The 13,875-nt window shown below is 34.0% G+C and overlaps 1 protein-coding gene across 1 annotated transcript; it reads left to right on the top strand.

The window, feature by feature from the left end:
• The first annotated feature begins 11,812 nt into the window (after positions 1-11,812).
• Positions 11,813-13,185, top strand: LOC132154297 (regulator of G-protein signaling 16-like). The gene is made up of 4 exons (XM_059562850.1): positions 11,813-11,942; positions 12,109-12,248; positions 12,356-12,522; positions 12,622-13,185. The coding sequence occupies exons 1-4, from the start codon at positions 11,899-11,901 to the stop codon at positions 12,793-12,795; spliced, it is 525 nt and encodes a 174-aa protein (XP_059418833.1). The 5' UTR covers positions 11,813-11,898; the 3' UTR covers positions 12,796-13,185.
• The last annotated feature ends 690 nt before the right edge of the window (positions 13,186-13,875 follow it).

The raw sequence follows: 13,875 nt of genomic DNA, 5'->3' as shown, positions 1-13,875 counted from the left end.
CCACTTAAGTCAACTTATAGAATGTACAAGTACAAGACTGTTTCTAAAAACAAACTTTACGTACAAAACAGTGTTTAAAGAGTATTAACCTGCAGAAAAAAAAAAAAACTCAAGAACATCAGGGTCTAAGGTAAAATGTCAGTCCAGTCTGTGCTGAAACGCTACTGTCAATCAAACAATCATGGGAGGGGCCTGTCTCTGTGACATCACACAAACGCACACTGCCAAGACACATTTCAGTTCAAACTGTTTCTAAAAGTGCACGCCCCATTCGATGACCCCTTTAATATATACCATTTAGTTATATGTGCACTTTAGGTACTAATGTACTAAAATGCACCATTTAGGTGTAAATAACGTACAAAGGTGTACCTTTTGAAAGGGGACCGTACCTACGACAGCTTTTGTACTTTTATTATTTATTTATTGAGATAGTACAGTCAAGTAGAGAGTAAAACTTACTAATATCATTGATATTTAAAGTGCAAAGTAGCCAAAAATGATACTTAAGTACAGTAACTAATAACATTTGCTCAAATACTTAACACCACTGGCATTTTAGTAAACTACAAAAGAATTACGCTTAGCTTGATACGTCTCATTTATTCAATTCCATTTTTAATCACATCACAAGGTAGTTGAGTTTATATTTTAATTTTAAGAATGAGAAACTGAATAGAATTTAGTCAAATAATACTTTTTGTGTGTGTATCTTCATATATATATGATCATATGCTGGGTCTGACTTGTTTTATGTGCCTTGTCCAGCAGTAGTACAAAGGAAATTAGAAGAACAGGATGCTGTGTCCTCACTAGCTGTCTAATAACTGTCCAGTCACTGTGCTCTGAATCTAATTCACACTATCTTCTGAAGGCCTTGATGAAGGGCAGCGTCTACATAAGCAATCATATGAGAAGCTCTATGAATATAAAGTAATTGATACAATCATTAAATCCAAGTTTTCAGATGAGCAGTAAAGCCACTGTTCTTCATTACATCAGATCGCCCTTCCCTGAAGATAAAGCTATATGTCAAGCTATAATTAATTGAGCTGACATCTTACATTTATAAACAAGACATTTCACATATAGCTTCTTACATTTATTATCAAGGATTTCTCTTACTCATGCATGCTGTTTCATATTTCCTGTTAAAGCAAAACGACATTTGACATTTAAAAAGTCAGGGAATGTCATGGGTTTTAAAATGTATGAAAACTACAATTCTGATGATATTTTAGTTGCTTATGTTACTATTTCAATGTTTCTCTAATTCAAACCATTTTTCAGTCTAATCCAAGTAATTCTGAAGGAGGTCAAATAGAGAAATAGAGATCATGTAATAGCCCTCTGCTGCTCTCTAGTGGTTTCAAAAGGCTGCCAGACCATGCTGAAATGACTTTCTTTTTTTCTTTCTTTCTTTTTTTTTTGTCTTGGTGACAGACATGTGTACTATAGTGTGTGCAGAAATTAAAACTGAGTGGGTGAGATACATTTGCAGGACGAGAAGGACTATTGCTTGAAAGACACATTGAAAGGTGATGGCCAATCAAATAACACCCTATTCCCACTGCCGTCTCATCAAACACACACACACACAATATTTATATAACAATTACTGGCCAAATAAATAGTTTGATATTCATATACATAATATGAAATGGTTATTTATTTATTAATTTAATTAATTAATTAATTTATTATTATTTTTTTTGTCATTTCATAATTGTTTTACGATTACATTTTTTGATGATGATTATAATAATAATAATTTCTGATATGTGATATGAATACATTTGCATTTTCAAATTTGCCAATTTTGTGTGTGTACATATACATATACAAAATTATAAAAAATTATATATATACACACACACAATTATACAAAATTGTGTGTGTGTATACATATATATATATATATATACATATATATATATATATATATATATATATATATATATATATATATATATATATATATATATATTTATATATATATATATATATATATATATATATTTATATATATATTTTTTTTATACAAAATTAGCAAAATTGAAAATACAAATGGATTTTTTTTTACTGTATAATGTATAGTCATATTAGAAATTATTATCATTATAATCATCATCGGACAATGTTAATGGTAAAACAATTATGAAATAACAAAAAAAAACTTAAATATTATGTATATAAATAGCAAAAACTATTGATTTGGCCAGTAATTGGACATCTATATTATACATATGATAAATTGCCCTACTACACACTACAACTTCTATCATTCAAAATCTCTCTCTCTCTCTCTCTCTCTCTCTCTCTCTCTCTGTCTCTCTCTATCTCTCTCTCTCTCTGTCTGTCTCTCTCTATCTAATCAGTTTTACGAGCTAAATTAATACTTTTTGAGCATCAAATCAGTGTACTAGAGTGATTTCTAAAGGATCATGTGATACTGAAGACTGGTGTAATTGACGCTGGAAAGTCATCTTTTCACAGAAATAAATAATATTTTACAATATATTAAAATAGAAAACAGTTATTTTAAATTATAATAATATTTCACAGCATTCATGTTTTACTGTAGTTTTGATCAAATAAATACAGTCCTGGTGCGCATGAGAAATTTCCTTCAAAAACATGAATAATTTTACCCCAAACTTTTGAACATTTTGTGTGTAAATTAAACATTTCATCAAATGGGGAAGTTTGTCTTTTCCAACGAAATCCCTAACTGTCTTTTAAAACTGTAACTTTGTCTCAGAGCATTGACATTTGACATCTACATCATCTTTTTTTATTATTAACAATAATAATCTCTGATTCAAGCACAAGCCCCGCCCACACAACGGGAGTTTCGGTGACCACAGGGAGGATGTGACATGTCACACAAGCCCTCACACTCAGTCAGAGCTCTTATCTCTGAGCTCTGTTTTGTTTTGTGTTTAGATGTTGTCTGTCAGTTGTATTAGTCATCTCTGACAGCTAGTTTGCTAACTGTTGTTAGTTAAACACAGCTTGGTTCAGGAAATCCCTTTGAGATTTGAGCTACACATAACACAGAGTGTTGGCAGGTTGGTGGCTGTCCCCATCTCTCTGTCAGACTCGTGAATTACTCATCAGACAGGGTCAGAGTGCTCTGGATGAATCGCACAGGGGATTGATACGCACTACATTCGTCCCATCTTTTGTAATGGGGAATTTACAGAGGGGGCTATTCTTAAGAAGATTCGACACTTCCTCTTTTGTTGTTGTCTGATGATAGTCTGGACCTTTCCTTGTGAAAAAGAACAAACAAAGATTTTCAATAACCCTACACCTAAACCTACCCCTCACAGAAAACATTGTGTCTCAAAAAAAAAAAAAAAAACTTTTATAAGCTCATGTACCTATGGGTACCTCAATTTAGGTCCCCACAGTGACACAGGTCCCCATGAGTTTGTGTGTATTCAGGTTTAAGTCTCCACCAGTATAGAAAAACATGTACACACAAACACACACACACACACACACACACATACAGTAATTACTGTAATATATAGGGGAGAGCAGGGTGATTTGACCTTTTGGGAAGCTGAGACAACCTTTGTTTCTGTGAACCTTAAACAAAATTGGTGATTTTACAAACATTTGAAAAGGACTCGTGCTTCTTTTGTCTGAACAATTACAGATAAAGCTGAAAAAAAATATCCCATGTGTTTGTGCTTTAGGAAGTTGTAATATGAGGCTATACTGTAAGCATGATGTAAGCTCTAAACTGCTGGATAATACACGTTTGTTAAAATGGTAGGAGTGGGGTCAAAATATTATTTTACTGTAATTCTACATTACATTTCATTTTAGACTAAGCATTTTTGATTTTGTTCTTTGTTCTGAAGATTTTAAATAGGCCTTGTTTATGAAAAGTGGCCATTGAACTTTAAGTTTTTATGAAATTGTATTTCGCTGCAACTTTATAAGTGGGATACTGTTAGCCCAGTTCTGTAAGGTCAATCACAGTCCATTTATATACAACTTTTGAGAAGTCATCCATCCATCCATTCTATAATCCAAACCTCTTTGTTCTCATTAGTGTGTTAATGATGTGAGTGAGTGCAGGTTATTAGGGTTCCAGAGAGCCACAGGTGGGCGAACTCACTGCCTGGATGGTCAATCCATCACAAGGCTCACATATAGATTTTAAGAATTCATTTCTATAGAAATTCTCTTCCTTTGATATAGCATGAGGTAAAAATGTTCAGTTTTACTTCAGCATTGGTTCAACTTACCCTCTCCCTAGGCTCAATTTACCCTACACTGGGCAAGTTGAACCAAGAGACTATTTTTGGAAAGCCATATTTTGAAATCAGTTTATTTTAGATCCAGAGTGAGTATTCCCAAATGTGCACCACATTCTGAAATTTACATATTTAATTTGAACACACTACTGTCATGTGCTTACTTTAAACACACCTTAAGTAAAAACAGGCACAACTCACCCCACTCTCCCTAGAAATCACTTCTGTTGTCCTTCTATTGTTAACATTGTCAATGTCATTTCAATTGAATCTTGTATGTCATGTATTTAGAAATACTGTATTTTTGTAATTACACATTTGTAATGATGAAGTTGCAATTTAATACATTTAAAATACATTAACTTTAAATGTTATCAAATACACTACATTTAAAATGATAATCAATGCCGTTTTAAATTAATGTAGCTTTTTGACCCACTTAAGTAAGACTTAAGTTTATGTCTAATTTTTATAATTACATATATTGCATTTAAAATTTGATAAAGCTTGTATGTATTTCATAGTACAAAGTTTCAATTTAATACATTTAAGATATATTAACTTTTAACATAACATATTACAGATGTTAGTAACAAAGATTATTAAAATATGATGTTTTAAAATGTACTTTAAAGTAAAAATTTTAATTTGAGATTATTACAAAGTGAAATTTTACTAGTGTACTTAATTGTGTCATGACATATAATCATGAAAGTGTATCTCTTTATGAATATTTGTTTTAAAAATTTTATCTACAGGTTTTATACAATATTTTAAACATTTCACTAGATTAATTGTTTAAAGCTTAGTGATACAATGTCAAAACTATAAATTATTTGACTAATTTGCATGATGTATTTATCTATAGTGACATCCAGCTCGTATATTAAAAGGTCAGTCCCTCTAGATTAACTTGAGGTTTAGTGTCTTGATCAACAGCACAGTGGTGAATATGACCTTTTTAATATTAGTGTAGATCATAAACTGTTACACCACAACACCCCACCTACTCAACAATGCTTATGGGTTTCTACTTCTGTCTACTTCTACTACCAATTTTATGAAACATTAAATGGATGAAGAATTTACAAAGGTACCTGAGTAGAGGGTAACTTTTTACATACAAACTATAATTAATGCGGAAAAGAAACTGAAACAGACACATAATGACAAATTCATTTCAGAATGTTCTTTACAATAAAATATGCATGTAAAATAATTGTGTAGTTTCATTCTAGCAATGAATCGTGCATCCATCCTGTGCTATATTCGTGAGCCTCCACGCTGTCTGGGCTTAACTCTGGAACAGGAGCCCTCTCTGGGCTAAAATCAGGAATGGGAGGGACGGAGTTCACCAACGCAGGGAAGAAAAGGGGTCAGGTCGGTATACAAGTCAATAAAGTCTTTCTCCACTTTCCATTCACCCAAATGCCCTCTCAGCTCACCCTCAGGTGCAGGGGGTGGAGATCCTCTCCATGCACTCTCTGTCCATGGCTTTCTCCATCGTGGTGGGTGCTGTAGTCGACTCTTGCACCTGGTCTGACGATCCAGGAGGCTCTGGCTCGGTTGTGTTCCTCAGCTCTGTCGCGCTCCTAGGCGATGGCTTGCTGGTCTCGATGGGTTCTGGCTCTCCGTCAGTAATGGCCTCAGGCTCTTGTTCAACGCAGCGGGGTGATGGTGGGCTGGGCTCTGGGTCTGGCTGGGTTCAGAATCGGGGGTAAATGCTCTCCAGACACAGGATGATTGCCTCCCTCCAGTACAGTCCAGTGGTGTTTTAGAGGTCGACGGGGCGGTAGTAGTTGGCCCCGATCCAGAACAGGGAGTTCAGCACAGGGTAGAGGAGACACACATAACACTAAATTACGAATAACACTGGATTCTAGACATGGGAAAACACAGGGCTTAATTACTCAACTAAACGGTGGGATGATGAGACAGACCTGGACTCAATGAAACACAATAGGAACAGGAATAGGAAGAAAACCCAATGTGGGCATTTCACACATGAGGGAAAACTACATCAGAGGGAGCAAAACATAACACCATATTCCATATTCCTGACAATAATCTAGTTAGTTGTTTTTTTGTTTTTTCATAGACTTCATACAGGATAAAACATTTTATGACCCACCATAATAGAAAATATTATGAGCTTGTTAAAATCTTATTGCATACATTATATTTATTTATTTACTTTTACCTTTGAAAGGCAAGGCAGGACAATGCATTTAAAATGTTGTGTAATTTAAAAGAGTACAAAACCATGGCTGTTTTTAACACACTTAAGTAAGTTCTTAAAACGTGCACTTTGTAATAATGACAAATTAAAAGTTTTGCTTTAAAGTAAATATTAAATCATTATGATTAAATAATATTTTTTTCTTGTACTTTAAATACAGTAAGTACACTTATTTTGATGTGTTGACTAACAAAATAATGTACATGTAAAGTACTTGATCATAAAGGTAACTGTTGTGTGTGTTTTCATTTATATTATAAATACACATCACATTTAAAGCTAATATATTTTAAATATTGCTACTTCATCATTACAAGCGTGCAATTGCAAATAATTGAAATACATGACATACATGTTTTAAGAGAAATTACATTCAAGTATAATTTAGTTTACCATAAATTATTGTCAGTACATTTACCAGTATACATTAACCATATTTTAAAGACAATAGTAGTAATTATTAAATAACATATAAACTTAAGTCTTACTTAAGTAGGTCAAAAAAGCAATGATTAAATGTAATTAGTTAAACTTAACAGTGCTTTTAATACATTGTTATTTTATTGCAATTAACATGCACTTGTCCTGAAAACATTTCAGTTCAAACTTATTTTATTTTTTTTAAGCGTATTATTTCTCTAAATGTTTCAAGAAAAAAAACTGCCTACGCTGGTGATGTGATCTCTATAAAGACAATCACTCATCGGTGTGTCATGGATAAACCCATTGCCTCCTGTTGCCCTTACTGGCCAGAGAGTCACATGCCAGGTTGCTGTCATAGAGACTGAAATACATGTGTAAATATGCATCACTCTGTTATTTTTTTCTTCTAACGAAACCAGCTTCCTGAAGCTTTTAAAGCCTTTTAAACAAATATCAGTGCCCAACTTGCACAGTTTTTACAATGTTCCCAATTAGGCGATTTATATGAAAACATCCTGTGGTGAGGCCAATTTCATTTGTTAGCCTGTTATCTTTCCAGGTACCTCTGGGAGTGCATCATTCTGCAGAAAACTGAGGAAAATTGATCTACTCAATGCAGACCACCGTACTATGCAAAGAACCGGGCTGTTTTTCACTGAAAGCCCATCAAATGATTTTAAATGCAAGTTGCATTCTCTATTCCCATAAAACGGCATACTGAGAATATGCTTTGCTTGGATATGCACACCATTCAGAAAAAAATACATGCATATATATTTTAAATCGGACATAATTCTTTATATATATTGCAAATCCCCCCACCCCCAAAAGTGGCAACCTGCAATTTTTTACCCTAAGAATCTACTACCAAATGAAATTTACTTTCATTAAAGTAACTTAATTTGCTTAATTTAGTCAGATTATCAGTGCTATGTATTACTGTTCCTCCAGTTAAACAAATGGAGATTCCTATTTTTAGCAACAAGACCCTTTGAACCTTCATATTTCAAAACCTCTTCTGGCTGACTTGAGGGAAAGTTGAAATTTGTTTAGGCCCACAGTTTCTGGGACAATTGCCAATTTGTAATGGCTTGAAACTTCAGCTATATTCCCACAGGACTTCTTTCAGTTCATTTCCAGTTATCTAAAATGTTGGGCAAATCCCATATTCTCATGAAGAATTGCTTGGGCAGCCCCTGCTGATGTCCAGTCACATTTTATCTACGTGCATCCTGTTCATCATAATCTGTTATTTTCTAATTGATATATTTTCCGGGATTTTTTCTTTTTTTTTTACTGAACTTATTCAAGGATTTCTGAAGGGCACTTTTATCATAAGCCGTTTGAAAATGCTTATTTCTTTGTCAAAACAAACAATTGTAATTACTTTAGGTTTAATTATAATTATACAGTAATATATGTTCTCGAGTATGATTGATCAAACAGCTTTTGAGAGTGCTGATATTGCACCGCTTGTCTACTTGTCTACTGTAAATGGATTCGTAAAAAAAAAAAAAAAGTAAAAATTAAAAATAAAAAACACCAAGCTACAGTACATCAGAAAATGAGTGGTCATTATTTTGACCCTAGGGAATTTTCTGTTGAATATACAATCATGACAAATGTGTTGGTGGGGGTTTAATCATCTGTTTAGTCAGCAAGTGCTTAAAACCATGACAAAACATTAACGTTGTATCAGACATGAAAGCATAAAAAAAAATTACTAATAAATCTCTTCTTATATTTGAAAATAAAATGAATTTAAAACTTGTGATCCTGTGTTCAGACTTTTGAAAATAAAATGTAAACATTTTAAGAAGTCCTTGCCGCGAATCCTAATTTCTTAAGCATCATAACTGACACATATCTGTATGAAGTGTTTTCCTGATTTTCATGTAACAGGTAAATGAATGCAATACCAGAGTTAAATGTAAAATGAAGGAAATAGGTGCTTTATAATTTCTCTGGCCTATATTATTTGGCTGAGTTGATTTTCCTGTCATCATACAGAACAGATGCAAAGCTGTAGTGTCTATTATACAACAAGTTTCATTTTTATTATATCATGATTAGATTAAAAAGGGTTTGCAATTGGTCTATTTATACTTATCAGGCCCAGGTTTATGAAGACATAATATGCTCCATAAAAATGTTGATGACAGAATGATTCTTTATTCCATATTGATCTTCATGTGACCCAATTTCAGGTGTGAAAAAGGAGCTCTTTAAACACTCTTTTACTCACATCTTGGCACTATTGGTTTGGCATTATATGTCTCACGTCCTTTTCAGCTCATAGAACATATATTTCATTCAAAAATGATGAGTTATTCAAAAATTAACATCATAAAAATACAAACCATAACCTAGAAAGAGGCAAAGCATAAAACCAATAAGATTTGACCTTCACATCATATCCGTTTATTGTGATTATATATTGCTGTTAAATTGTTCCTGTGAGCTGAATGAGCCAACTTCCATGGAAGCGCTGAGTTTAAATAAAAACGGCATTGTGGTTCACAATTCCTTGTTAATTATTTCCATTGTTCAACGGTGCCGGAAGCCAACCTCCAGAGACAGGCAGTTTCCATATGCAGCAAATGACCAAAAGCTTGGCTGTGTGCATCACATCCAAATAATCAGGAACAGCTATTGTAAATACGAATCTGTCAAATGAAATACAAATTAGCATATTGTGAGAAATAAAGGTGCAATTGCAAGTTATAAAGATGCATTGTGAGAAATAAAGCCACAACTATGAGAAATAAAGCTGCATTTGTGAGATAAACATTTGCAGTGATAAGAAATATAGTGACAGTTGTGAGCTATAAAGTCGCATTGCTAGAAATAGTTACGATTATGAGATATAAAATCGATATTGTGAGATACAAAGTAGCAATTGTGAGATTTAAAGTCCTAATGCAAGAAATAATGTCCAAATTATGACAATAAAGTCGCAGTTGTGAGATACTTTAGATTAAAATAAATAAGTTGCAATTGTGATATAAGGTGCACAGTAAGAAATAGTCACAATCATGAGAAATAAATATTTAATTGTTAGATACACCATTGCAATCATGAGAAATAAAGTCACAATTATGAGAAATAAAGTTGCAGTTGTGAGAAACTGTGAGCAATGAATCTGATATTGTGAGATACAAAGTTCCAACTATAATAAAGTTGCAAATTAAAAGAAATAATCACAATAATGAATACTAAAACATAAATTATGATTATTAATTAAAGTTGCAGTTGTAAGATTTAAAGTTTCATTGCAATAATTATTAATAAATATTGTGAGATACAAATTTGCAATTATGATAAAGTTTCAATTAAGAAATGAAGTTTTAGTTATGAGAAAAGTTTTGCATTTATGAGAAAAAAAAAAGTGTTCTGAGAAGTTGCAATTATGACAAATAAAGCCACAACCGCTAGATACAAAGTTGCAATAATGACTAATAAAGTAGCAATTACCATTTTGTTCTCTGAATTAGAAAAGGACTTTGACACAAACTCATTAATAGTGACAATTGAGTGACAAATTATTTGTGCCATGCATATAATGACAATTATAAACTCTTTTTTTTCTGAAATTCCTTCTTTCCCACAATATTTTTTCATATTATGACTCTGCATGGTGTATACAGTATATTATTTTCTTCCTTGGCACTACCAAAGAAAACATGTTTACATCCTTCTAAAGTGACAGTGACAATAAGACATGGCACAGCTGGCCTGAGACACACACTGCAACACTCTGTCCCCAAAAACACTGACCTCTGATTGAGCATGTAAACACAGCACAACATATTTGTCCTCCAAATTAATGAAATAAAGTTCTATAAAGTTGCTGGAATCAAATCTCTAGCACTGAGAAGTCAATACCAAAGCCAGTCAACATACCATGTTATTGCTACTGATGGTTACAGGTTCACTTAACAAAATCACAAATGAGTTATTCAGTTCAGACTTTCAGTATAGCCTATAACAGAACAACCTCAGGGCATTTCTTCTGAGATAACACTCAAAGCTTATCAAAAGAAATACAGAAGCATCTCTTCTCACCAGGATAAATGTTTTATTTACACACAACTCAAAAGAGCATAAAAAATTGCATGAGGCTGCATCGTTTTGCTTGGATCCAGAATCATTTGAAACAAAAGAAATCACAATTAATTTTAAGTTACCCAGACTTCTATTTCCTGTTTGTACCACAATGCTTTTAAGACCCTCCTCTTGAATACCAGATGGGGGTTTCAAGGCACGTGGGTGGGCTTCCTTCCTCCGCTGAGACTTCCTATATGCAGCAAACGTCCCCTGTTTACGCACACATGTGGTTGAAATATATTTCCATTAGCCTATAGTTATTAATAATGCCATATATGCAGCTTTACATCATAGTTACAGTATCTATCCATCTATCTATTTTTCACTCAAAAATGAAAATTCTGTCATCATTTACTCACCCTCATGTGGAAAACAAAAAGAGGATATTTTAAAGAACTGTTTTAGTCTATACTATTAAAGTCAATTGAGATCACACTGACTTTAAGTGAATGAAAAAAGCACTGAAACATTATTATATTCTTTGGTTTTCACATAAAAAGAAAGGTTGGGAGCGACATAAGGGTGAGTAAATATTACAAAAAATTCCATCCTTGTAAAGTCCATTTCCAATTTTTTTATGCACCAAATGGAGACGATTAAGCACAAGGAAAAAAGTGAATCTTGAAGGCAGGACCTTCTAGTGGAAATGATTCACAGGAGACTAAACGCTGCGTGAAGGGCAGAAACTCCCCTCCTTCCACAGCCTGCGTTTCATTGGCTGAGTCAAGTGATGTCATGGAGTGTGAAACTGTATAAATAGCCCAGCGCTGCTGACATTTAAACAGTATCAAACGTCTCAGACAATACTATCTGTTAACTCGTGGAGCATTTTGGGAAACCTTTGGACCTATTAACATGTGTCGATCACTAGAGCATCTGCCAAACACCTGTCTGGAAAGGTATGTTTCATATTTACTCAAAAAATAAGAACCAATTACATAGTGAGAACAGATGACACCGTTTTAAGTAGTTTAACCCAAATATATACTGTGTTTGATAGTTTTCAAAGCTACATTTTTGAGCAGGGACTTACAATGCAATGATTAATATTTTTGTTCCTCACAGGGCAAAGGAGCTCAAGGCTCGGTTTGGAAGCTTTCTGCTAAAGCAAGAGCTTAATATAATGGGCCACTCACAAAAAACTGAAAAACTGATGCTGGAGGACAGACAGAGCTGGTCTTTCCATGAACTCCTGGCTCATAAAGGTAAATTAATATCAGCAAGAAGGGTGGCAACATAAAGCACATGATTCTCAGACTGTAGAATGAAAGCTATCAGGGTCGTCTAATGTTTTCTTCATATTTCTTTGCAGAAGGACAGTGCGCCTTCACAACGTTCCTGTCATCGGAGTACAGTGAAGAAAATATAGCTTTCTATTTGGCCTGTGAGGACTACAGGAACACAAAGAGCTCCTCGAAGCTGTGCTCCAAGGCCAGGAAAATCTATGAGGAGTTCATCGCATCTGACGCACCAAGAGAGGTACATTTTCCGGGAATATTAAGAGCGCAAAAACTCACACTCACACATAGATTTCATGGGAAAAGTCTAATGGCGAATCATTCCTCTGCCTATTTTCAGGTTAATCTTGATCATGAAACTAGAACCATCACCTTAAAGAATATGGAGCAGCCCACATTGTCCTGTTTCAACCTTGCCCAGAGTAAAATTTATGCCCTCATGGAGAAAGACTGCTACCCTCGTTTCCTCAAGTCAGCGGTCTATCAGGAACTCATCACACAGCATGTGGGTTAAACTATCCATGGGAATGCGCCCCTGATAAACATGGCATTCGTGTGACGTGATGGTCCCTGAATGAGCTGAACCAGTGTCCTGAGGTTCAAGAGGACTGGTAACGGACTCAAAGTCAGACTGGAAGGCCTCGAGCATTCGAGAACATTAATCCTATGAACACAGCAGTGGAGCACACAGAGATCAAGTTTGTAGCACTGGACGATCACTATGAAAGCGAGATGACTTTTGCACAATTATGTAAAGTGTGTATTTTGTATTGCCTATGAGTATTTATTGAAAGTTATATTGAAAATAGTATTTATATTTGCATTTCTATTTGATGAACAAATATGGGTTATTTATTGAACATTTGAGTGAAAAAAAAATAAAATGAATATTTTTACATACAAAGATTTGTCTTTTGCAATGCGTCCTTTTAGATATATACTCATCGACAGCAAAATTATTGAATTAAGGATATTATTGAATATATGAGTTTTATTTTGTTTTGTTATATAGGTCACATAGGTTATTATTTCCTTTTGCTTTGCTTTCATCATTTTATTTTATTTAAATGTATTACATGTTTTAAGTACATTTTATTTTATTTCATTACTTTTTTTATATATATATATTTGTTCATTTATTTATTATTATTATTATTGTTCCGTTATGTGCAACTGAAGGAAATGGATGTTTTAATGTTTTAATACGTAAGAGACATCCTCCCTCTGCACTTCATCTTCCCACACATCCCACTCACAAGGGTTAATGGAGGCTCTTAGTCACCTCCAGCACACAAAGCCTGGTGCCTTTCTCAGTGAGCCTCATAAAAGACTAAAAATCTATTCTATTCACATACACACACATAATTAGCTGCTGCCAACAGGATTATTCAATTTTTCCAGAAAACACAGCCAAGCAGCTGTGTTTATTCCAGCAGAGCTTTGTGGTGATGAGGCTGGTCTCCATGGCAACAGCGTGGTCCACTCATCTCACCTACTCCACACCTCTGCAGGAGCCCACTCTGACTCACTTTCTCTGAACCCCCTTATGCTTCCCTTTAAGACTGTATGAACACTACCGTGTCTACAATCCTTC

This window comes from Carassius carassius, chromosome 12, assembly GCF_963082965.1.
Source record: "Carassius carassius chromosome 12, fCarCar2.1, whole genome shotgun sequence".
In the NCBI taxonomy this organism is placed as follows: Eukaryota; Metazoa; Chordata; class Actinopteri; order Cypriniformes; family Cyprinidae; genus Carassius; species Carassius carassius.
The sequence above is the reverse complement of the archived record's forward strand: the minus strand, read 5'-3'. Positions and strand labels throughout refer to the sequence as shown.